The sequence below is a fragment of the Cinclus cinclus genome, unplaced genomic scaffold (genome assembly GCF_963662255.1).
Source record: "Cinclus cinclus unplaced genomic scaffold, bCinCin1.1 SCAFFOLD_214, whole genome shotgun sequence".
NCBI lineage: Eukaryota > Metazoa > Chordata > Aves > Passeriformes > Cinclidae > Cinclus > Cinclus cinclus.
Genome location: NW_026912213.1, coordinates 42,501 through 65,574, shown reverse-complemented (window position 1 = coordinate 65,574; position 23,074 = coordinate 42,501). Strand labels below are relative to the sequence as shown.

The window sequence follows — 23,074 nt, the reverse complement described above, 5'->3', positions numbered from 1 at the left end:
CTCTTTCCTTTCTTTTTTTTCCTTATTTTTTCTGCCGACACTCCGACGCTTTCAGTACATCTCAGCCCTTCTTCCGTCATTTTTTTTAAATATAATTTTTAATCTTCCCGTATTTCCCCCTCTGTTTCACGTGATTTCTCCGCAGCCCCGCCCTGGCTCCGGCCTTATCAGCCCCCCCCACATCTGCTCCTTCAGAGGCACCGAGGAGGAGGAGAAGGAAGGAGAGGAAGAGGAAGAAAAAGAATGGGAAAAAGAGGGAGAAGAAAAAAGGAGGCGTGAGAAGGAAGCAAGAAGGAAAAAACGAGAAGGGAGAAGAGAGGAGGAGGATGCAGTGAGGAGGAAGAGGAAGAAACTAGGAGGAGGAGGTGAGGAAGAGGTAAGGAAGGGGCTAGGAAGAGGAAGAGAGGAGGAAACGAGGAGGAGGAGGAAGCACCTCCCTTTCCCAGCTCTTCTTCATCCCTCTCAGGCAGCAAATCCCAAATATCCGACATCCCGGAGGGAGGAAGCACACCTTCCTCCTCCTCCTCCTCATATCCCGGAGGGAGGAAGCACACCCTCCTCCTCCTCCTCCTCATATCCCCGAGGGAGGAAGCACACCCTCCTCCTCCTCCTCCTCATATCCCAAAGGGAGGAAGCACACCCTCTTCCTCCTCCTCCTCATATCCCGGAGGGAGGAAGCACACCCTCTTCCTCCTCCTCCTCCTCCTCCACATATCCCAAAGGGAGGAAGCACACCCTCCTCATCCTCCTCCTCATATCCCGGAGGGAGGAAGCACACCCTCCTCCTCCTCCTCCTCCTCATATCCCAAAGGGAGGAAGCACACCCTCTTCCTCCTCCTCCTCCTCCTCCACATATCCCAAAGGGAGGAAGCACACCCTCCTCATCCTCCTCCTCATATCCCGGAGGGAGGAAGCACACCCTCCTCCTCCTCCTCCTCATATCCCAAAGGGAGGAAGCACACCCTCTTCCTCCTCCTCCTCCTCATATCCCAAAGGGAGGAAGCACACCCTCCTCCTCATCCTCCTCATATCCCAAAGGGAGGAAGCACACCCTCCTCCTCATCCTCCTCATATCCCGGAGGGAGGAAGCACACCCTCCTCCTCCTCCTGTCCCAAATATCTCAAAGGGAGGAAGCACACCCTCCTCCTCCTCCTCCTCTTCATATCCCGAATATCCCAGAGGGAGGAAGCACACCCTCCTCCTCCTCCCGCTGCCCCATGGCGGGGCCCAGCCCTGCCCAGCAGCTCCTCGCCGAGGCCTCGTGTCCCGTGTGCCTGGAGCTCTTCCAGGACCCCGTGTCCATCCCCTGCGGCCACAACTTCTGCCGGGGCTGCATCGAGCGCTGCTGGGAGAACTCCCGGGATCTCTTCCCGTGCCCGCGGTGCCGGGACGCGGCCCCGGAGCGGAGCCTCAGACCCAACCGCGAGCTCGGGCACATCGCGGACATCGCCCGGGGGATGCTCCCGGCCGTGCCCGGGACCTTGTGCGGGAGGCACCGGCAGCCGCTGCGCTTCTTCTGCCGCGAGGAGCGGGCGCTGCTGTGCCTCGTGTGCGGCCGCTGCCGCCTGCACCGAGTCGTGCCCGCCGAGGAAGCCGCCCAGGAGTACGAGGTAACCCCCGTGAGGGTGCTGGTGGCGGGGAAAAACAAAACAAAACAAAACAAAACAAAACAAAACAAAACAAAAAAACAACAACAACAACAAAAAAACCCAACTCTCCTAAACTTCAGATTTTCCTCGTGGGGAATGGGGATGGGCGGGTTTAAATCCCTCGGTGGCGATTTCAATCCCCAGAGGGTGTGTGACAGCGCCTCTAAACGCTCCTCTTTTCCCCGGTGGTTTTATTCCGCTCTCAAGGGTTCAAACCCTCTCTGTTTGTTCCGTTTCAAATGAATATAAATTATGTTCGTTTGTTCAGTTACAGCTACTTTATAAACCACTTTTCTGCTCCTTTCCTCTTATCCTGCAAAAAAAGAAATCTTATATAAACTTAAAAAAGTTTAAAGAATCGACACCGGTTCTTGTAGATATAAGCACCTGCTAAAAAAAAAAAAAAAAAAGAAATCCGCCTGGGCTTGTTAAAGACGGAGATCTTTATCCCAGAACTCAAATCTCCGGAGGCCAGGAGTGGTTTTTGGGGGGAGAAATCTCTTATCTGGGGCTCCCAGCCCTCCCTGCATGCAGGGTTGGCTCGGGCTCAGCTCCTCGTGGTTCTTGGGCAAAGCGTCTCCCGTCTCAGACGAGAGACAGAGGAAATTTTGGTGGGGAAATGGATTTTTCTCAGCCCCTCCGAGCTCAGGTTTTATCTCCCTGCAGGAGCAGATCCAAAACTGCCTCCAGGCTTTGAAGGAGGAGAGAGAAAAATACCTGGAGAGCCGAAAATCCGGCGCTTGGAGGAGCTTTCACCAGGTGAGAAAAGCTGGGGGCGGGGGGGGGCGGTCTCTCCCTGGGTCTCTCCCTCGGCCCCAGCGGCGTTTTGAGGCCGAATCTCCTGAATTTGGCTCAGGGAGCACTGGGCAGGGAACGACAGGAGGGGTCTCGGCCCTGCTGCCACCCCCTCCCCTCCCCTTCCCTCCCCTCCCCTCCCCGGCAGGACAAAGCCAGGAGCGAGGGGCAGAGGATGGTGCGGGAATTCCAGGAATTGCGGCGGGTCCTGGAGGAGCAGGAGCGGCTCCTCCTGGAGCAGCTCGGGAGCCTGGACGGGGCCATGGGCCGAGCCCAGGACCAGGCGCTGGCCAAGGTCTCGGAGGAGCTGTCGCAGCTGGACACCCTCATCTGGGAGATGGAGGGGAAATTCCAGCAGCCCCCGAGCCTCTTCCTGCAGGTGAGAGCCCGGAGCGCTTGCACTGGGAGGGGAAAGGGCGACTGGGAGGGGAAAAGGGGCGACTGGGAGGGGGAAAGGGGCGACGAACAAAATCGGAGACCCGGAAGCCCGAATTATCCCCGCGGGAGCTGCCCTGGTGGCACCTGGGGATGTGCCAGGTGCGACAGAGCTCGGACATCTCTGGGAAGTGGATTGGGCGTGGATTAGGGTGGGTTTTAAAGTCCCTCCGACCCAAACCAGGCTGGAATTCTTTGGTCCCGGGGTTTGAAGGAACTCAATTTGTTGTTCCTCCTCTCTGAGCATCCCCTCTCTCCTCCCACCTTTAGGACATCCAGCAGCTCCTGGACAGGTAACGCAGCTCCTTCTCCCTCCTCGCACCTTTGGGGCCATCCAGGTGAATCCCGAGGTCAAGGTTTCCTTCCAGGAGCTCAAATTCCCTCTGCGCTGCTCCGGGCTCGGGAATTTGGGTCTGGGGGAAGGAAACTGCTCGGGAAGGGCAGGGAAAAGGGGATTGGATTTGCTCCTGGGATAAACATCCTGCCTCGACCCCGGGAATACAGAATGAGAACAAAATGAACCATCGGGTTGGGGGGTTTGCTCCTTTTTGTGGCCTCTCTGCAGCTGTGAGAGGATGAAGTTCCATCCCCCAGCCGAGATCTCTCCCGACCTGGAGAGGAGCCTCGAGGATTTCATCCAGAGGAACATCCTGGTGAGGGGCGCCTTGAGGAGATGCCAAGGTGCCGAGCGGGGCTGGGAAGGGGACACGGGGCCTGGTGTGGGAATCCAGAAGGAACTGGGAGCGAGATCTGGGACAAACGGGGTCCTTGGGTGGGATACCTGGGAGAAACGGGGCTATTCTGTGGGATATCCGGGACCTGCTCACCAGAGAAGGACCCTGAGGTTTTTTCCTGAGGTATTTCCTGGGGCAAAAGCACTTGGGAAGTGGAGAGAAAGGAAAATCCAGCCCAGCAAAGAGATTCCCCTCCCAGGCCTCACCCGAAAAGCAGATTTGGGGTCGGTGGTGGGAAAATCGATTCCCACGTGGGTGCAAAGCCGGGGAGGGGATAGAGGGGGGATAAATCCACAGATCCTTGGGGTGAGGTTTGCTTAGCCAGGGGGAGGTCTCTCCCGTGGGATGAAGACTTTGAGTCTGCGAAATCTCTCTCCTCAGACAGCCTCATGTTCCTGCTGCAGGAGCCGGGTGAGTCGGGGCGAGGAAATGCAGAATTTGGACTTGGGAGTTGAGCGGGGGGGGAAGTTGGGAAGTTTCCCGTGGGAAAACCAGCGGTATTCCTGCTGGGAGGGGAGAGCCCCGGTCCCGGCGGTGACTCTGCTGCAGCGGCCCAAACGTCCCAAAAAGAGCATTTGTGCTTCCCTTTCCCGGCCTGGGAACTCCCAGGCGCTCGGTCCTAGGACGGGATTGGGTTGGGAGCGACCTTCGAGGTTCAGTCCCAGCCCTGTTCTGTCCTTCCCCGGTGCCTCTGCCCCCCTCACTTTGTCCTCTCCCCGTTCTCCTCCCGTCCCGGGGGGCTCTGCCGGGACACTCCAGACCCCTCCAGAACCTCAGGAACTGGGAGAACTGGGCCGATCCGGCTGCTGCGAGGGACAGGAGCGTCTCCACCTTCCCCGACTCCGCTCACGCTCTCCCTCCTCCCGCAGCCGACCTCACCCTGGACCCGTGCACGGCTCATCCCCACCTGCACCTCTCGGAGGACGGGAAGGAAGCGCGGGGGCACCTGGTGCCAAGGGACGTGCGGGACCACCCCCAGCGCTTCGACTTCGAGCCCTGCGTGCTGGCTCGGGGGGGCTTCTCCTCGGGGCGGCATTTTTGGGAGGTGGAGGTGGGGCAGGGCGGGGTGTGGGCGCTGGGCGTGCTCCGGGAATCCGCCCGCAGGAGGGGCCCCCTGAGCCTGACCCCCAAAGAGGGGGTGTGGGCGCTGGAGGCCTTCCACTCCCTGACCTCCCCCCGCGCCAACCTCCTCCTGCGCCCCCCGCCCCGGCGCCTCCGCGTCTCCCTGGACTACGAGGGGCGCCGAGTGGCTTTTTTCAGAGCCGGCGACGACGTCCCCATCCTGGAATACACCCGGGCCGCCTTCAACGGGGAGAGGGTCCTGCCCTGGTTCAAAATGGGGATGGGGGCGCGGCTGCTGGAGGTGACGCGGAACCCCCTCAGTCCCCTGGCCGGGCAGGTCGTGTCCCCTCTGGACTGGGTGGGCTTCGGGTTCTCTCTGCGGATCTGCCCCTGAGGGGCCCTGTCGCGATATGTCCGTCCCTCTGTGTCGGGCGGGAGCTCCGGCGTGGCCGTGGGAGAGGAGAGGAGAGCCCGGCTGGGTGTGCCGGGGGTGGGGGCGGGGAGGTTTTAACCTCGCTGTGCCTTGGGTGGGATGAATCCTCCAGCCCTCGGTGTGGGGGCTGCTCCCCGTCTCTGTCCCCGTTCCTGACGTTCGTCTGCAATAAAATAAGGTTTTCGTGCTGCACCCGCCAGGAATTGTGTTCCTCTGGGTTTCTGGGTGGTAAATTAGGAAAATCCTCGCGGGGTGAGAGCATCTCGTTGAGCTTCTGCCTCCTCCCCAGACTTTCGCACTAAACACCCCTAGATTCCAGTTTTCCACACTATTGCCCCCGCCCCCCCCCCAAAAAAAATAAAGACTGTCCCGCCGTGCTGGCCGCTGGGGAGGGACGAGCCCGGGGAGACCCGGGAAGGGCAGAGGCAGGACTCGAGTTCTGGCCGACTTTTGCCGCTTTCACCGACGCCGATTTCCTGAAAAACGCGCGATTTTTCTTCCGAGGAAACCCAAAAGAGGAAGCGGCAGCGCCGAAACAGCCCCGTTGTTAATCCCGGAACCGAGAAGAGGAACCGGGAGCGACGCTGGGCCCGGAATAACAGGCACGGGATGAGTGGAGACCCCGTGACGGAGCCCCCTGCCCATCCCCGCGGGTCCCACCGGGATCCTCCTGGCACAGTCCCGGAGCTGTCTCCGCATCCCTCGGGGGCAGAGATCCTTCCTTCCCCGGCTCCTCCAGGGTCCCTCCCCGTCTCTGATCTCCACCCAAGGGACTCCCTTCTCTCCAGGACCATGCAAACCATGGCGTTCCCACCCGGGCTGGTTTTCCAGGCTCTGCCGGCTCCTTTCCCCACCCGATTCCCCAATTCCAGGCGAAGGAGCCGAGCCCGAGGTGTCTCACCGGGGTCCTCCCTCTTCCCTTCTGCCGAAATTTTCCCGGGAGCGTTTTCGGGCTGTTCGCTCCCAGCCTTGCCAGCGACTCCTCCCCGGCTCTTCCCGGTGGGAAACGCGCGCTGGAATTGAGATTCCCATCTCCAAAACCACCCCGACCCCCGCCCAGCTCGGTGGCAGAGATCCTGCCGCTGAAAGTCCCATAAAAACAAATATCCGAATTTATCCGCGGAGCTCACTGGGGGAGCAGGGGGTGACAAACGCCCCGTGTCCCCCAAGGTTCTGGTTGTGCTTTTCCCCTCCTTTTTTTTTTTTTTTTTTTTTTCCCTTGGATTTGCCCCATCTGTGGTCCCGCCAAGCCCTGGGAGCCGCTCGCCCACCTGGGAACGTGGACGTGTCGTGTCCCCGGGGGTTTTTGGGGAGCTGGGTGGTTTTAGTGCGAGAGCAGCGGGGTGGCAGCTCCCTGGGGCGGCAGCTGGAGGGATAAAATCCTGGAATTCTGATGAGGAAAAACCGGGAGAGGTGGAAGGGAGACCTGACGAGCAGGCTCGGCCCAGCCGGGATTCACCCGGGACAGGGCAGGAACAGGAAAGGAAGGATCCAGAAGGGGTCTGGATCCCTCAGGAAGGAATTCCAGCCGGGATTCGGCTTCCCGGGCCTGGAGAGGAGGACTCCGAGGAAGGACAGCTGCCCTGGAGTGCGGGAAACTGGAGGACCTGGTGGGTGCCACCTGCTGACCTTCGGGGACATTTGGGGACGCTCGGGAACATTCCTTTGGGATGGAAGGCGCCCATCGTGGATTTGGGCAGAATTTCCCCAAATTCGAGCAGGGAGCGGAGGGGATTTGATTCGGGATTTGAATCCAGAGGCGTTCTCCTGAGGGAAATGCCTTCCCCACCCCGCTTTTCCTGAGTTTGTAATTTGAAAACCCCGCTTGGGTTTGGGGCTGCAGATTCCGGGGGGATCCTGAGCTCCTCTCGCTCCCACAGCTGGAAGACCTGAAAAATGAGCTGGAGAAGAGGCAGGCGAAAAAAAAAACGGAGATTTCCCACCCGGACACCCCGGCACAGGGGCAGGAAGAGAAGAATCAGCAGCCGGTGAGGGAATTTTCCTGTTTTGAGCCTGTAACGTTGGGGAAAAGGGAATTAAATCCCCGTGGGAGGGCTGGGGGTTTCCCTGCATTTCCGAATCATTTGCTTTGCTGTGATCTGAGGGAGCTCACGCTGAGCTGCCTTTTCTCTCTCTCTTCCCCCAGGATGTGAAAAGCTCCATCAGCAGGTTTGTGGCCTCCCTGAAAATCTTTCCCGCGAGTTTTCCCAAGAGGAAAACTCGGAACCCGCCGGTGCCACTCGAGGTTCATCCTTGATCACATCTGGGCTGTGCTGGTCCACGGGGACTTGGTCTCAAAAATCTCAAAATAACTCAAAGTTCTGGCCTCTTCTCTCCAGCCCACTCCTCCCCGAAAATTCCTCCCTTCCTTCTTCATGGAAAAAAAAAAAAATCTAGGAAAAAAAAGAAGAAGAGATTAATCCAACAGGGAAATTTGGCCCCCGATCTCCCGGATTTCCAAGGGAAGGGGGGAAATTAAAGCCCAACGTTCCAGCAGCACCATCCCTCATTGCTGGTGGCTCCTGAAACCTCCCTGGTTGTTCTGAGAAGTGTAAGGGGGGGGGGGTTTCGATGGTTGTATTTATTTATTTTATCCCAGGTGTGGGAAAGTGACTTTCCAGCTGCCCGTGGATGCGGCTCCGGGGCTGGAAGAGCGAGTTTGTCACTTCTCGTGGAGGAGCAGCGCCCTGAAGGAAACCCTGAGGAAGCTCCAAGGTACCCAGAAGGAGAACAAAAACAGATTTGAGTCGCATTTTGGGAGAGCTGGCAGAGCCGAGATGCCATTGTCCCGTCCCGGACGTAAACTGGGAATAGAAACATTGCAGGGGGAACCTGGAGATGGAGGAGAGGAAGGGAAAAGGGCTTCTCCGGGTGTGAAGAAAAAAAGGGGATCATTTGAAAATCAGGGTGAGCCAAGGAGGTTTCTCATTAATTTTATTTATTTCAGCCCAACCGGCTGGGTTTTGTCCCGTGGCTGCTGCAGACTCCGCTCATTTTCCTCCCGCCTCACCTCTCCCCTCCCTCTCCTCGCTGCTCATTTTTTCCTCTATTTCTGCACCACTGTTGCTGCGGTTTACTTCGGATTTTTTGAGGCGAAACTCGGCTTTTTCTGCTTCAAGGACGGCACTTTCCATAAAATCACGGGGTGACTCTTGGGGCTGCCCAGTGCAGGGCTGAGAGCTGGACTCGGCGACCCCGGGGTGTTATTTCCAGCGGGACCACCCCGGGCTGGGAGGGTTTGGTAGCCCAGATGGCCCAAAAGGAGGGGTCCGGTCCTCACCCCTGGCTCTGTCCCCCACAGCCAGCGTGACCCTGGACCCCGACACGGCTCACCCCGACCTCGTCCTGTCCGAGGACGGCAAGAGCGTCTGGCACGGGGCCGAACCCCGCGACCTCCCGGCCAGCCCGGAGCGCTTTGACTACTGGCCCTTCGTGCTGGGCCACCAGGGCTTCGTGGCCGGGCGCCACTGCTGGGACGTGGACGTGGGCGACGGCGGCGACTGGGCCGTGGGGGTGGCCAGGGAGTCCGTGAGGAGGAAGGGGAGGCTCAGCCTCGGCCCCCAGGGCGGCATCTGGGGCCTGGAGAAGTGGGGAGGGCAGGTCCGGGCGCTGACCACCCGCAAGGTGACCCTGGTGGCCCCGAGGTGGTTGCCCCGCAGGGTCAGCGTCCACCTGGACTGCGGCGGGGGCACGGTGGCGTTTTTCGACGCCGAGGACGGGGGGCTCCTGTTCGTCTTCTCCCGAGTGTCGTTCGCCGGGGAGAGGCTCCGGCCCTGGCTCTGGGTGGTGGGGGCCAGGTCCCGGCTCCGGTTGTGTCCCTGAAAAACGTCCCCGGAGCAGCCCCTTGGGATGGGGTTTGTTCTTGGGAGAAACCCGGGAAAAACGAGGCAAAAGAGAGGGGGGAAGCTGGGGAGGAGGAACCGTGGGGCGCGGAAATGGGAAACAGCGGGAAAACAGGAGAAATCCGGATGGAAAGGCAAATTTCCCCAAGGCTTGGCTGACTGGCTGTGGGTGATCCCATCTGATCTGGCCACTTCCAAACCGAGGCCTCCAAATCACGTTTTTTTTAACCTTTCCCCCGGCCTCCAATGGGTGGGGTTGCCCTAAAGCCGCCGTTTTCTCCCTGGGAAAGGTCCCCGTGGTGAACAGGTCTGTGGGTCCCATGATTTATGTCATTAATAATAAAAAAAAAGGTTGTGATTCCCCAGTCCGTGTCCTTCCTGACCGCCGGCAGTGGAGGAGGGACAGGGACAATCCCCGGGCCACCCGCGTGGGGCTTGTGGCTCTTCCGGGGCGCAAACACCAGGAACGGGGTTTAATTAAACCCCATTAATTAAAGAATTTAAAAATTCCAGCTTGATCCCGACATCCCAGGACCCACAAAGACCAGAGAGAGAAGAAGTTAAAGAAAGTAAATGTCGGATTTTTACTTCATCCAAAGTCAGGGGAGAGGAAAGGGAATGGGGTGGTGCAGGACAGGGTGGGTCAGACGTGGCTCCATTTCCAGCCATCAGATTTGGGGGGTGACAACTCGGGACAGCGACCCCGAGGGAGTGGAAAGAGACTTCAGCAGACACAGGTCCCTGGAAGAGCCGGGAATGGGTGAAAAACCTCGGGATTTGGGCAAGCTCAGGGGCACAAAGTGATCCGGGAGCCCTCGCCCCACACCAGGAACCAGGGGCGGACGCTCTGCCCCTTGAACGAGGCCGCCGGGAAGGCGAAGATCAGGCTCCTCTTATCAGCATCAAAAAAAGCCACCTGGCCCCTCTCGTAGTCCAGGGCCACCCGCACCCTGCTGGGAGCACGGATCGGGAACAGCGGGATGCGCTCCAGGCATGTGAGAGCCCAGAACTGGCCCTGGCAGAGCCCCATGGACCAGAGCTCCCACTCGGCACCGCTCCCGGGGGTCCCTGCCCCAATCCCGGGGGTCCCTTCCCCATTCCCGGGGGTCTCTGTCCCATTCCCGGGAATCCCTGCCCCAATCCCGGGGGTCCCTGCCCCATTCCCGGGGGTCTCAGTCCCAATCCCGGGGGTCTCTGTCCCATTCCCGGGGGTCCCTGCCCCAGTCTCGGGGGTCTCTGTCCCACTCCCGGGGGTCTCAGTCCCAATCTCGGGGATCTCTGTCCCAATCCCGGGGGTCCCTGCCCCAATCCCGGGGGTCTCTGTCCCACTCCCGGGGGTCTCAGTCCCAATCTCGGGGATCTCTGTCCCAATCCCGGGGGTCCCTGCCCCAATCCCGGGGGTCTCTGTCCCACTCCCGGGGGTCTCAGTCCCAATCCCGGGGGTCTCTGTCCCACTCCCGGGGGTCTCTGTCCCAGTCCCGGGGGTCTCCGTGGCCACCCCCAGGGCCCAGGACCCCTCTGGGGACACCTGCACGTCCCAGCAGCGCTTCCCGGCCGTGACGCCCTCTCGGCCCAGCACGGAGGGGTCGGTGCCGGGTCCGGATCCATCCACGACAGGGTCGCTGTCGGATCCGGGGTCGGGTTCGGGACCATCCCCGGGAGGGTCCTGGGCGCTTTCCCAGCTCACGCTGCTCCCGTCGGGGGCCACGAGGAGCTGGGGGTGCGCGGTGCTGGGGTCCAGCGTCACCGTCACTGCGCCGGAGGGGATTCCGTGGATCCCGCGTGGATCCCGCCTTCCTCCCGCCTTTATCCCGCCTTTATCCCGCCTTTATCCCGCCTTCATCCCTCTTTTATCCCGCCTTCATCCTTCCTTCATCCCGCCTTCATCCCGTTTTTATCCCGCCTTCATCCCGCCTTCATCCCGCCTTCATCCCGCCTTTATCCCTCTTTCATCCCGCCTTCATCCCTCTTTTATCCCGCCTTCATCCCGCCTTCATCCCGCCTTCCTCCCGCCTTTATCCCGCCTTTATCCCGCCTTTATCCCGCCTTCATCCCTCTTTTATCCCGCCTTCATCCCGCCTTCATCCCGCCTTTATCCCTCTTTTATCCCGCCTTCATCCCGCTTTTATCCCTCTTTTATCCCACCTTCATCCCGCTTTTATCCAGCCTTCATCCCGCCTTCCCTCGTCCCACGGGATCATCCTTGCCCTGGGGATCCCCCGGCTCCCCGCGGGGCTTTCCCTCTCAATTCCCATCGTTTGTTCGGCACCTCCCACCCATCATCCCCCACCCCAGGACTCACTTTTCTCCGGCATCTCGAACACCAGGGCGTCTGAAAAAAGGGGAGAAGGGAGACGTGGACTGGTGTGAAATGCGGGGATAAGTGGGAAACGGGAATGTGGGGAGTCCGTCCTGCCGCGCTGAGAATGGCGAACGGGACTGTGATAAAACGGGATTGCAATGGAAAACGAACTGCAACCAAAATAATTGCAATAAAATACAACATATGCTCTAAGCAAACAAGTATAATCCATGGTTGCACGTATACGTAATAATGATGCAATAAACATGGAACAATTGCAATTTTTGTATCTAATAAAACCAATGAAATTCATCGCTTCATCCCCCAGCCTGCTCCCAGTACCTTGGAAGCTCCTCAGTGTCTCCTCCAGGAGAATATTTTCCTCCCTGAAGCGATGGATTTTCTTTTCCAGCTCTGGAAGAGGCGACGGGGGCAGCTGAAGGTTTTCCTTTCCGAGGCTGGAGAAGGACGGAAGGAGGAGGTTGAGGATCCACCCGGGAGGGAGCCCCAGGAATTCTCTGTGCACACGCACAGAGCAGCCTTTAGGGATGGGACCAGGCCCCTTCGTCAGGGATTTGGCCACATAACCAAATATTTCTGTCTCTGAATGAGGCCCAGCACAGGATCCGGCCCTCAATCCCAGCCCGGGGAGGGAGGACGAGCTCAAGAAGCCCCGCCCGTACCTGCTCAAGGTGCCGCTGATGTCCTGCAAGGGAGAGAAGGGACTCGGTGAATCGCTCAGAACCAAGGGAACGCTCGCACTGGCACAGATTTTCCAGGCTCCTCGAGTCCAACCAGCGGGAAAACCGCTGAGACACCGGACTGGGGTCCGGAGCGAAGTTCGGCTCGAAGGGACCCCCCCCCCAGAGACCACCCAGTTCCACCCGCTGCCCCGATCCCACCGGTCTGGGTCTCTCCAAAGCCCGCCGAACCCGAAACCCGGCGGCTCCACCTCTCCGTCCCACCTGCAGGAAGGTCCTGGCAGGTTGTCCGCACTTCTCCTCCAGCTCCTGGACTCGGGCGTCCAGCCGGGAGATCTCCTTGGTCAGGCTCGTCACGTTCTCCTCCTGCACCTTCCCGATGTCGCTCTCCAGGTGCCCCAGCCGAGCCAGGAGGTGACGGAAAAGCTCCTCCAGGGAGAGGCGCAGCCCCTGGAAGTGCGAGAGAATTCTCTGCCGCTCGGCTTCGGTCTTCTCCTGCGGGACGGGACACACGAGAAGAGGAGCTGGGTGGGGAGGGGGAGTCAAAGCCCCAGGGGCGATCCTCGCCCTCTAAATCCATCGGGGGACAGCCACTCCCCCGGCCCTCCGCCCCAGAGCATTTACCAAATACTCCCAGTTTCTCCTCATTTCAGCCTCCCGGAACTCGAGGAGCTTATCCCTGTCGTCCTTCAGAGTTTGCAGCCGAGCCTGGATTTGCTCCTGAGGGAACGAAAAACAAAGACCCCGTTGCTCTGGAGATTGGGACAGTTCCAAAACCACGCTCTGGGCAGGGGGCTGGAGTGAGAGCAGCTCCGCTTTTCCTCCCGGTCCAGGAAAACATTCCCGCTCTTATTGTCCGCGTTCCTGCTCATTTAGGGATGGCCGGAGCCGGACGGAGGCTGGAAGGCGCGGCAGGGAAGAGGATGAACCCCCGGATCCCTCCAGGCTCGGAGGAGAACAGAGAGAGCAGAAGTCCCGGAGCTCATCCTGATCCCCTGGGACGGGCTGGGGGCAGGGGGGGCAGGCCCGGGGGGACGTTTCTAGCCCGGCCCAGCTCCCGGGTGGAAAACCCAGCCTGTACCTTGTATTCCCGGACGGCCTGAGGCACCGGGAGCACGGTATGGGCGCGGTGCGCTCGGGACTCGCGGCAGATCGCGCACAGCAGAGCTCCGTCCTCCTTGCAGAAAACCTCCAGCGGCTCCCGGTGCTTCTGGCATCCTTCCTCCTCCTCCTCCTCCTCCTCCTCGTCCCCGGCTCCCAGGGCTTCCCCTCGGCTCAGCCTCCGGGCGATCTCCAGCACCCGCGCCAGCTCCCGGCTCGGGCGGAGGCTCCGCTCCGGGGCCGTGTCCCGGCACCGCGGGCAAGCGAACCCCGCCGTGGGCCACTCCCAGCAGCGCTCGATGCACGGGCGGCAGAAGTGGTGGCCGCAGTGGATGGACACGGGGTCCCGGAAATATTCCAGGCAAATGGGGCAGGAGGCCTCGCCCGGGAGCGCGTCCATGGAGCCCCCGGGGGGATGCGGAGCCGCCGCTTTCATTTTCCACCCCGCGCCGGGGAAGGCGGAGCCCGGCGGGGATGGGGATGGAGGGGCGGGAGGTGGCCAAAATCCTCCCGGTTGTGCCCCCGGGTGGCGCGGAACCGCTGGCCCGGGTGGAATTCCCGGGAGCCACAGCCCGGTGAGGAGCGAGGATGGGGAAGGGGCGGCCCCCAGGTGAGATCCCATGGAAAGGGGGGGGGGGGGGGTGGGGGGGTGGGAACGAGCCCGCTCCCACCTCCCGCATGGCAAATCGGGGCCCGCTTTCCAGCCCCCAAAAAAATTATCTGGCCGATACCTTGAAAGCGAGAGCGGCGAAAAAAAAAAACCAAACAAAAAAAACCCCCATCCCTTTTCCTGGTTTATGTTTAGATTTTTGAATGTTACTTACTTAGATTATTTTAATGTCGGTTTTTAAAATTGATTTGGATTTCTTAAAAGGTGGATTTTTTTTTTAAATTTGGATTTCTTAAAAGTTTTTTTTTTTTTTAATTCGGCTCTTCTTTAAAAATCGGATTTAGATTTTAAGAAATTTTTAATGAGGTATTCTTTCCCCGAAAAGGTGAGAAAAGGAGGCAGGCTGCTCCCAGACCGGCGTCTACCTGCACCTTGAAGCACTTGAACAAAATCCTGCAGGAAAACCTTGTATCAGTGATTTTCTTTTCCTCTGGCACTGAGCAAATCTCTCCTTGTCTGTTAAACCCGAGCATCCTGCTCCCTCTGGAGCGCACGGCCGGCGAGGGTTCACGGTAATTACACCCGGTTAATCAAGGAGGGAAATCGCTGGGAAAGGGGGATCTTGATCCATCCCAGCTCCCCACACGTCTCACACCCTCTCCCCCCCCCCCCCCACCCCCCCCGATAAATCAACCTTAGCCCTGGATTAACAAAAAAAAAAAAAAAAAAAAAAAAGTGCAAAAAAAGTTCTGAGCACGAAGCCGCCCACTATGTTTCATTCTGAGTGTTCTGAGCACCGGAAAACCCCGAACTCCCCCCCAAAAAAAAACCTCCCGCACAGAATTAACGGCGGATGAGTTTTGGACTGATTTCCTCAAAAAAAAAAAAAAAAACAAACAAAAAAAAACAACCCAAAAAACCCAAATAAACACTTCGGTACCGGCGCCCGACGCCAGAGAATCAGAGAATTCCGGGGGCTTCTGCACATGAAGGGCTCCGAGGTCACCCTGGTGGTCCAGGGGGGCTCTTGGAAGAAAAGGAAAGTTAAAAATTGGAAAGTCTGTGGTCAGCGGCTCAGCCCCGACCCGTGAGAGAAACGATTTCCTGTGTAAAAGGAGAAGTGAAAGGAGCAACAAAAGTGTTTTTGAATAAAGGTGTTCCTAGCTGCACGTACGGGTGAGGGTGTTGGAGTCGGGAATTCGGGAATGCTGAATTATGGAGAGGTGGAATGAGCAGCAAAGGACGAGCCGGGAGTTACCCCGAGCCTCAATTAATAAACTAGGAGCGAATCAGTAAATGAAGCACACATATAAATTACATTTATCAGTTAATAAATGTAAAAGAAATAAATGGAAAGCAGTGAATTCAGTCCGGTTCCCAGTTCAAACCCCAAGGGCAGCCTTGGGCCAGCCCCTCACTTTCTCCAGGTATTTTTTGGGGGGAGAAGGGAGTGGAAGAGGAGTGGTGGGTCCCAGACAAACTGGTGATGAAGGAAGTTTAATTTAATTTAATTTAATTTAATTTATCTCCTTCCGATCCTCTTCGAGCCTGATGGGAAGGGGAATTCTCTGTCCCTTTCCGGCTCGGCTGTGGCTGCAATCCGGGGTCAAAGCCGGTACCAAACGAGCCGGTGCCAAACGGGCCGGTGCCAGACCCGGGATTAGAGCCGGTACCAAATGAGCTGGTACCAAACCCGGGATTCGAGCCGGTACCAAACCCGGGATTCGAGCCGGTACCAAACCCGGGATTAGAGCCGGTATCAAACCCGGGATTAGAGCCGGTGCCAGACCCGGGATTAGAGCCGGTACCAAATGAGCTGGTACCAAACCCGGGATTCGAGCCGGTACCAAACCCGGGATTAGAGCCGGTACCAAACCCGGGATTCGAGCCGGTACCAAACCCGGGATTAGAGCCGGTACCAAACAAACCGCTGCCACACCCAGCGCCAAACCCGGCTCATCTCAGCAGCGAATCTGCTGCTCCGTCGCTCTCAGCTGCCCTGGCCCGAGGCACCTGCAGGAAGCGGAGCAGCCGCGGGGCCGGCCCGGCCACGGGAAGAAGCGAAACCGCCCCGGCGCCGTCCCCGGTGCCGGTGCCGGCCATGGCCCAGCTCGGCCCTGCCGGGACCCTCCGCGCCGAAGCCTCCTGCTCGCTGTGCCTCGGCCTCTTCCAGGACCCCGTGTCCATCCACTGCGGCCACAACTTCTGCCGGGGCTGCATCGAGCGCTGCTGGGAGAACTCCCGGGATCTCTTCCCGTGCCCGCGGTGCCGGGACGCGGCCCCGGAGCGGAGCCTCAGACCCAACCGCGAGCTGGCCGCGATCATCCGCATCGCTCAGCGCCTCAGCCTGAGGGGGGCAGCCGGGCCGGGGGGGCGGCTGTGCCAGAGGCACGGCGAGGCTCTGAAGCTTTTCTGCGAGGAGGAGCAGAGCCCCGTGTGCCGCGTGTGCCGCGAGTCCCCGCACCACCGGCTCCACGCGGCCGTGCCCATCGAGGAAGCGGCGCAGGAGCTCAAGGTGAGAGGCGTGCCGGTGTCCTTGGGGTGAGGGAGGAGGAGGGAGGAGGAGGAGGAGGAGGGAGGCCAGGTGAGCGAGGTTCTCCTCGCGCAGGTGTCTGTGTCTCCGCACCTTCCTTCCTGCTCTGTCTCCCGCTGGTGACAGTCACCCCCGCCCCGCTCCCGACATCGCCGGATGGAGGGACAGGCACCCACCCGCCGTTTCTGCCCCGCTCAGGAGAAACTCCAGGCTCACGCGCAGATCCTCAAGGACAGGAGGGAGAAGATGCTGGGGCTGAAAGCGGAGGAGGAAGGCAAAAGCTTGGACTTGCTGGTGAGTGACCCTTCCCCTGTCCCTCCGGCCGTGGGGAAGGATGTGGAGGCGCACCTGGGCTACCTGTGTCTCTCACCGCCCTCACGGGGAAGGATCTCTCCCCGGTATCCAACCTCAAGATGGATTTTTCCAGGTTATTGTGGATCTTCGTGCTCCGTGCGCTCGCAGGAAGGGCACATTTCCAGATTCCCCCTATTAATAGACACAAAACAGGAACCAACCAAACTCCTTTTTTCTTTTTTTTTTATTTTTTTTTTTGCCTTGTTTTCCCTTTCCCTGATGTCTATCACTGACTAATCCGTTTATGGGTTTATTTTGCATCTTCCCTTGTCCAAAGGTCTGGAGCCTTGCGGGTACAAAGTTTACGGACCGTGGGAAAATGCTTTGCCAGCAATCCCCATCTAGGAAAAAAAAAAAAAAACCAGAAAAAAAGAAAAAAAATCTTGATTCTCCCCAGGTTTTGCAAAAACCCCGGAACTTTTGGCGGTGATAAATATTCAATTTCAGAATTCCAAGCGGCTCTGGTGGCATTTCCCTGCCCCAGCCCTGCCCCAGCCCCTCTGTCCCGTTGCAGGAGCGGGTGGATGCGGAGCGGCGGAGGGTTCGGTGCCAGGTCCGGGAGCTGCAGCAGCTCCTGGAGGAGCAGGAGCGGCTCCTGCTGGGCCGCCTGGCGAAGCTGGACCGGGAGATCGTGCGGAGGCAGGAGGAGAACGTGGGCAGGCTCTCGGAGCAGATCTCCTCTGTGGACCGGCAGATCCGGCAGCTGGAGGACAAGTGCCAGCAGCCGCCCTGGGAGCTCCTGCAGGTGAGAGCTCAGAAAACCCTCGGCCACCTGCGGTGCCCAAGCTAGCCAAAGCAATCCTGAACAGAGTCCCAGGACCACGGCCTGGGTAGGAAGGGGCCTCACAGAGCACCTGGACCGCGACAGGGACGCTTTCCACCGGTCCACGCTTCTCCACTCCCCGTCCAAACCGGAGATATAAAAACTCCTTTTAAAACCCTTTGGGTTTTTTTTTTTTTTTTTGGCCCCTAAATTATTCCCTTCGAGGCCCACAGTCCTCCCAACTGTCCACTGGAATGTCGTGGATCACCCTCAGGGCCTGTCGCTGGGGTTCACCTGTCCAGGTGAGCACCCCCAGGCAATGGCCTGGTTCCCTTGTCGGCAGCAGGAAGCCACCAGAGCTCCTCTGGTCTCAAGTTTTTCACCAAAGCCACCATCCAAGCCCACCCCTGGGCTTGGCTTCACCCCTGCTTCGACAGCTAAATAATCAAATGAATGTAAAAAAAAAAAAAAATTGAAATATTCAAATGCCTAGATATTCAAATACCCAAACATGTAAGCACCCCAACATTCGAGCACTCATATTCAAATGGGCAGGGGGGTTCATTAGCAGCCATCACGCCCGTCCTGCCGGGGTGGAGGGGATGATGCCGATAAACCCGACTGCTCATTGAGGTTTCCATGACCTCACCTGAATTCCTGCGGATCCAGAATCCCTCCTTGACTCCGAGCAGCGCCCCAGGGTCACCCCAGAGCCCTCCCTTGTCATCCAGCCCAGGCTGGCTCCGCTCTGACCCCACCATCCCTATGATCTGTGTCTCTGTCTCTCCCCTGCAGGACAGCAGAGACATCCTGAGCAGGTTTGTGGCTCCTCTCCTGCATTCTTGCCATGCTCTTGTCCTTTGTCCCCATGGCTGGTGGACTCCAAAGCCCCAACAGTCCGTGACAGGGATGTGCAGGACACAACCAAGACACCGCTAAACTCCAGTTAGGATGCTGGAGACCAGGGTCAGGTACTGGGGGGAATGAAGGTACCTCCAGCTCTGCTGCAGCTGCTCTCCGGTCCGTGGAAACCTCCCTGTTCCTGGAGGGATGAGCTTTTCCTTCTCAGACTGTCAAAAACAGGGAGCCAACAGCTAAAAGTGTTAAATTCTAAGGGAATCCTCCACCCTTTAACAGACCTGCTTGTGCCCCCTTCGTACTGGGAGCTGGGAAAGAGGAAAGTGGACAGGGAAAGTCCTTTTTATTCCCTGATTTCCACTGGCAATAAATCTTCACCATCCAGAGACTCCTCAGCCGTGGCTGGGTCAGCAAACCTTCTCCAGGAGCTCCCTGATGAGGAGCAGATTGCAAAAACCTCCCATAGATGGCAAAACCCAAGAGGAATGGAATTGCAAAATCGTGGGAACTTGGGATGGTTTGGGTTGGAAGGGGCCTTTTTCGTCTTCCCGGTGCCCAGCTGCCTCTCCAGTTCCACCGTTCCTTATTTCTGAGGAGAAAATCTTCTCCTCCTTTCCAGGCTGGAGAAACAGAGTGCCCTGGAGCCGGAGGAGGCTCCCCCAGAGCTGGCAGAGGAACCCACGGGGCTGCCCCACAAAAACGTCACCCTCAAGGAGATGCTGAGGAAGTTCCAAGGTACGGAGGGGGCTGGGGAAGGGGGTCGGGGGCAGCGCTGGGTCAGTGTCACCTCTGCAAATCACCTCTCCAAGGTGAAAATCCCAGATATTTCCACACGGCCACTTAAGAGAAGGAAGCCGTGGTCCATTCCCCGGTGACCTGCAAACCTCCCCCCCGCACCCCAGAGCCTCACTTTTGCTCCAAGCCAAATTCCCTTTGTTGGCTTTTCCCACTCTCCCAATCCCCGACCCGGGACATCGAACCACCCCTGGAGCATCCCGGGCTGGGGAAGACGGGACGAACCCAACCCCAAAACTCCCGAGGGGCGAGACCCAGTCGTGCCCACCCTCTGCCTCCGCAGCGAGCCTGACGCTGGATCCGGACACGGCTCATCCCCGGCTCGCCCTGTCCGAGGACGGGAAGTGCGTCCGGTGGGAAGAGACGCGCAGGGCCGTGCCCGAGCATCCCAAACGTTTCGACTCCTCGCGCTGCGTCCTGGCCCGGGAGGGTTTCGGCTGCGGGCGACACTACTGGGAGGTGCGGGTCACTCACGGGACCGCCTGGGCCATCGGGGTGGCCAAGGAGTCGGTGCCCAGGAAGGGCCGGATCAGCGTCAAGCCCGAGGTGGGGATCTGGGCCGTGGGCCAGTGCGGGAGCCAGTGCCAGGCTCTGACGTCGCCCTCGGTCCCCATCTCCCTGCCCCAAGCCCCTGAGGTGGTCGGGGTCTACCTGGACTACGAGGCCGGGCGAGTGGCGTTCTTCGACTCCCAGAGGGAGATGCCGATGTTCACGTACCCTCCCGCGGCCTTTGGAGGGGAGCGGGTGCTGCCCCTGCTGTGCCTGGGCAGGGGCTGCCGGTTCACGCTGTCCCCCTGACCCTGCTGGGCCGGATCCCCCCAGCCAGGTGCGTTTCGGGCTGGAAAATTCCCCTTTCTCCATCACTCCTGACAGCCAGGAGCCGCGGTTGGTTGGGAGAAATGTTGATTCTGGGGTTGGGAGAGAATCTGTGTGCCGGGGCGGCGATGGGGGCGAGGGCGACAGGGGGAAAGGATGGAAAATAAAGGGAAATCGGGCAAAGCTTTTGAATAATTGGGGTGATGAGAACGATCCGCTGGCATCCGGGGCCACCTGAGGCGTCTCCCGGCACCTGGACACCTGGACAGCAGCATCCTCTCCTGGCTGCAGCAGAGGCTTTTCCTGGAGCTCGGACACCCGGGGTTTATTGGGGACAGACCCCAGGGTTTATTTGGGTCAGACCCCGGGGGTTTTTGGGGTCAGATCCCGGGGTTTATTGGGGTCAGACCCCGGGGGTTTATTGGGGTCAGACCCCGGGGATTTTCGGGGTCAGATCCTGGGATATTTGGGGTCAGATCCGGGGGATTTTTGGGGTCAGAACCCAGTTTTTTTGGGGGGTCAGACCCCGGGGATTTCTGCGATCAGAGCCCGGGCTCCATTCAGAATCACATCCCAGAGTCCATCGGATGCCCCCGAATTTTTCTTTACCCCAAAAAAAGCTGCCCAGGGGGTACCGTTATAACCTCCCTGGTGGTCTAGTGGTTAGGATTCGGCGCTCTCACCGCCGCGGCCCGGGTTCGATTCCCGGTCAGGGAATGATTCGATTTTTTTTTGCTTTTTCTTTTTTTTTTTCCCCTCTAAATATTTTATTTTATTATTACAAATCTATTAATATTTAAACCCCCCAAAACACCCCCTCTTCTCCTATTTTTCTGCCTCTCCCTTGTCGCAAAACGTCCCCTTCCACCTGCCCCAGCTCCATCTTTATAAATAAATAAAAAAAATAAAATAAATAAAATGAACCAGCAATAACTCTAATTGCATTTTTTTTATTGCCTTTGTTTGGAAGGCGCTTACCAGCCGTGCTAAAATAATTGCAGTTGAACACTGAAATTAAATAATGGCGATTATTGAGGGGTGAACTGTTCATGATGCATTAGGATTATTTACAGGGATAATTTGAAAAGGGAATAAGATTTCTGAAATGAAAGATAAAACGGAAAAGGGGAAAAAAAACTTGAAAAAGGAACAACAATTTGAAAACCGGAATAATTTGAAAAAGGGGAATGAATGCTTTTCAAAAGGGGAGTAATAACTGGAAAAGAAATAGTAAGTTTAGGGAGGGAAAAAAGTAATATTTAGGAAGTGATTAAGGCTTTGAAAAGGGGAATAATGATTTTAAAAGGAGGCAAGGACTTAAAAAATAAATATAATGTAATATAATATAATGTAATATAATATAATATAATATAATATAATATAACATAACATAATATAATATAATATAACATAATATAAAAAATATAATAAAGGATGAAGGAATAATAATTTCAAGAGGGGCCAAAGCGCAGCAGGAAAAAGAGAGAATTTTTCCGCAATTCCTTAAACGAAGTTTGAAAAGAAGGCACGGCTGTCAGGAGTGGGATTTGAACCCACGCCTCCACAAGGAGACCAGAATTCCCGAAGGAAAGGAAACCCTTGAGTCTGGCGCCTTAGACCACTCGGCCATCCTGACGCCGAAAATTTTGGGCAAAAAATACCAAATCGTGGATTTCAAAATAAGTTTGTTTTTTTTTTTTTTTATTATTATTATTTTTTTAATTTTTTTTTAAAGGGGTGGAATTATTATTTTTTTTTTTTGTCTGCTGCTTTGTGGGGGTTTTTTTCAACTGATCATAAAGGGCAGTCATTAAAAAGGTAGAATAATGATGCAATCATCATTAATTAAAAGTAAATAGAAATAGGAGCTTTGAAAGGAGTAAGAGCTGAGGGGGAGAGAATTTCAGAGTGGAAATGGTGATTTCTGGGAGGAGCAGTCAGTCTGGCACAACAGAAGGAGGAAAACCCGGCATAACAATGGTAATAGTAATAGTAATAATAGTAATAATAGTAGTAATAATAGTAATAGTAATAATAATAATAACAATAACAATAATAATAATTTTAAAAGGAAGGACGATGATGATGACGACAATTCATGTCTCTTTTAAAAAGGGACAGGAATTTACGAAGCAAAAAACGATTTAGAAAAGGAATAATAATTTCAGAAATGACTTTAGGAAGAATGAAATAATTAAAAAAAAAATGGAATGGCAATTCAAAAAGGAATAATTAAAAAAAAAAAAAACAGGGCATGATGAGGGGAGAACAATAATTTTAAAGTAAAAATAATTTTGAAAGTAACGTAAAATAAAGAGCAAAAGAGAAAAAAGAAATGAGGATATTTTTTTAAAAAAAAATCTTTTTTAAGAATTATTTTTTTAAATTTTAAAAATTATTTTTATTTTTTAAAATTATTTTTTGAATTATTTTTTAATTTATTTTCTTTTTAATTATTTTAATTTTATTTTGTTGCCGTTGTTGGTTCTGAGGCTGGGACAGGCCGGCCCGGGGGGGATACTTGGGGTTTCTGTAGTGTAGTGGTTATCACGTTCGCCTCACACGCGAAAGGTCCCCGGTTCGAAACCGGGCAGAAACACCTCCCGTGATATATTTTTTTAATTTTTAATTTTTTTTTTTCCTTGTCTTAACATTCCTCCATATCCCTTCGGCGTGATGCTGGCGAAACAAACAAACAAACAAAAAAATATTAAAACAATAAATTAAAAAATAATAAATAAAAGGAGAGAATTTGTTTTCACCAAGCTGTTTAATTTTTTAACTCCTTTACCTGGCGCTGGTGAAAAATCCTTGTTTATAATCCCCTCCCCCCCCCAAAAAAAGGGTTTATTTTAGTTTATCCATCAATATTTTTTATTTCCTCCCAGAGGACAAAACTGTTTTGGGCAGGAAAGCTTACAGGTGTCTGTGCGCCTGCTCCCAACAGCAGGAAAAACTGCAGACCTTCAAGAAATCCACACGAAACGGCCTGGAATTGGGGAATATCCTTTGATTTTAATCAAATCAAATCAATTAATCGATCAATCAATCGACCCATCCATCAATCAATACATCAATGAATGAATGAATGAGTGAATGAATGAATCATAAATAAATAAAGAAAATAAAATTAAATGAACAAACAAAAACCAAAGAAATAAAAGTAAATAAAAATAAATAAATAGAAAATAAATTAATAAATAAATGAAATAAAGTAAATCAAATAAATAAATAAATAAAGTAAATCAAAACAATCAATCAATCTATCAAGCAATAAAATAAATAAATAC

The 23,074-nt window shown here is 56.0% G+C and overlaps 4 protein-coding genes and 3 non-coding genes across 9 annotated transcripts; 5 read left to right on the top strand and 2 right to left on the bottom strand.

The window, feature by feature from the left end:
* The first annotated feature begins 1,218 nt into the window (after positions 1–1,218).
* On the top strand, positions 1,219–5,426 carry LOC134057586 (E3 ubiquitin-protein ligase TRIM11-like). Of its 3 annotated transcripts, none has more exons than XM_062514571.1 (7): positions 1,219–1,611; positions 2,317–2,409; positions 2,594–2,824; positions 3,151–3,173; positions 3,446–3,533; positions 3,996–4,025; positions 4,374–5,426. In XM_062514571.1, the coding sequence occupies exons 1-7, from the start codon at positions 1,219–1,221 to the stop codon at positions 5,409–5,411; spliced, it is 1,896 nt and encodes a 631-aa protein (XP_062370555.1). In that variant the 3' UTR covers positions 5,412–5,426. The 3 variants fall into 3 exon arrangements, with proteins under 3 accessions (XP_062370555.1, XP_062370556.1, XP_062370557.1); XM_062514572.1 differs by having other exon boundaries at positions 3,446–3,561; positions 4,484–5,301; XM_062514573.1 differs by having other exon boundaries at positions 3,446–3,561; positions 4,374–4,874.
* Positions 5,427–5,718: 292 nt separating this feature from the next.
* LOC134057592 (E3 ubiquitin-protein ligase TRIM39-like) lies at positions 5,719–9,310 on the top strand. The gene is made up of 7 exons (XM_062514581.1): positions 5,719–5,787; positions 5,982–6,108; positions 6,544–6,719; positions 6,990–7,097; positions 7,256–7,278; positions 7,709–7,824; positions 8,411–9,310. Exons 1-7 carry the CDS (start codon positions 5,719–5,721, stop codon positions 8,929–8,931), a joined length of 1,140 nt encoding a protein of 379 aa, XP_062370565.1. The 3' UTR covers positions 8,932–9,310.
* Positions 9,311–9,738: 428 nt separating this feature from the next.
* LOC134057591 (zinc finger protein RFP-like) lies at positions 9,739–13,455 on the bottom strand. The gene is made up of 8 exons (XM_062514580.1): positions 13,036–13,455; positions 12,579–12,674; positions 12,219–12,449; positions 11,937–11,959; positions 11,596–11,711; positions 11,254–11,283; positions 10,407–10,703; positions 9,739–10,019 (listed from the first exon to the last, which is right to left on the bottom strand). Exons 1-8 carry the CDS (start codon positions 13,453–13,455, stop codon positions 9,739–9,741), a joined length of 1,494 nt encoding a protein of 497 aa, XP_062370564.1.
* Positions 13,456–15,766: 2,311 nt separating this feature from the next.
* On the top strand, positions 15,767–19,766 carry LOC134057593 (E3 ubiquitin-protein ligase TRIM39-like). The gene is made up of 6 exons (XM_062514582.1): positions 15,767–16,180; positions 16,397–16,492; positions 17,067–17,297; positions 18,111–18,133; positions 18,793–18,908; positions 19,252–19,766. Exons 1-6 carry the CDS (start codon positions 15,767–15,769, stop codon positions 19,764–19,766), a joined length of 1,395 nt encoding a protein of 464 aa, XP_062370566.1.
* A 663-nt stretch (positions 19,767–20,429) lies between these two features.
* TRNAE-CUC (transfer RNA glutamic acid (anticodon CUC)) lies at positions 20,430–20,501 on the top strand. The gene has a single exon. It is a non-coding gene; the product is annotated as a tRNA-Glu (tRNA).
* An 815-nt stretch (positions 20,502–21,316) lies between these two features.
* Positions 21,317–21,420, bottom strand: TRNAL-CAA (transfer RNA leucine (anticodon CAA)). The gene is made up of 2 exons: positions 21,383–21,420; positions 21,317–21,362 (listed from the first exon to the last, which is right to left on the bottom strand). It is a non-coding gene; the product is annotated as a tRNA-Leu (tRNA).
* Positions 21,421–22,310: 890 nt separating this feature from the next.
* TRNAV-CAC (transfer RNA valine (anticodon CAC)) lies at positions 22,311–22,383 on the top strand. The gene has a single exon. It is a non-coding gene; the product is annotated as a tRNA-Val (tRNA).
* The last annotated feature ends 691 nt before the right edge of the window (positions 22,384–23,074 follow it).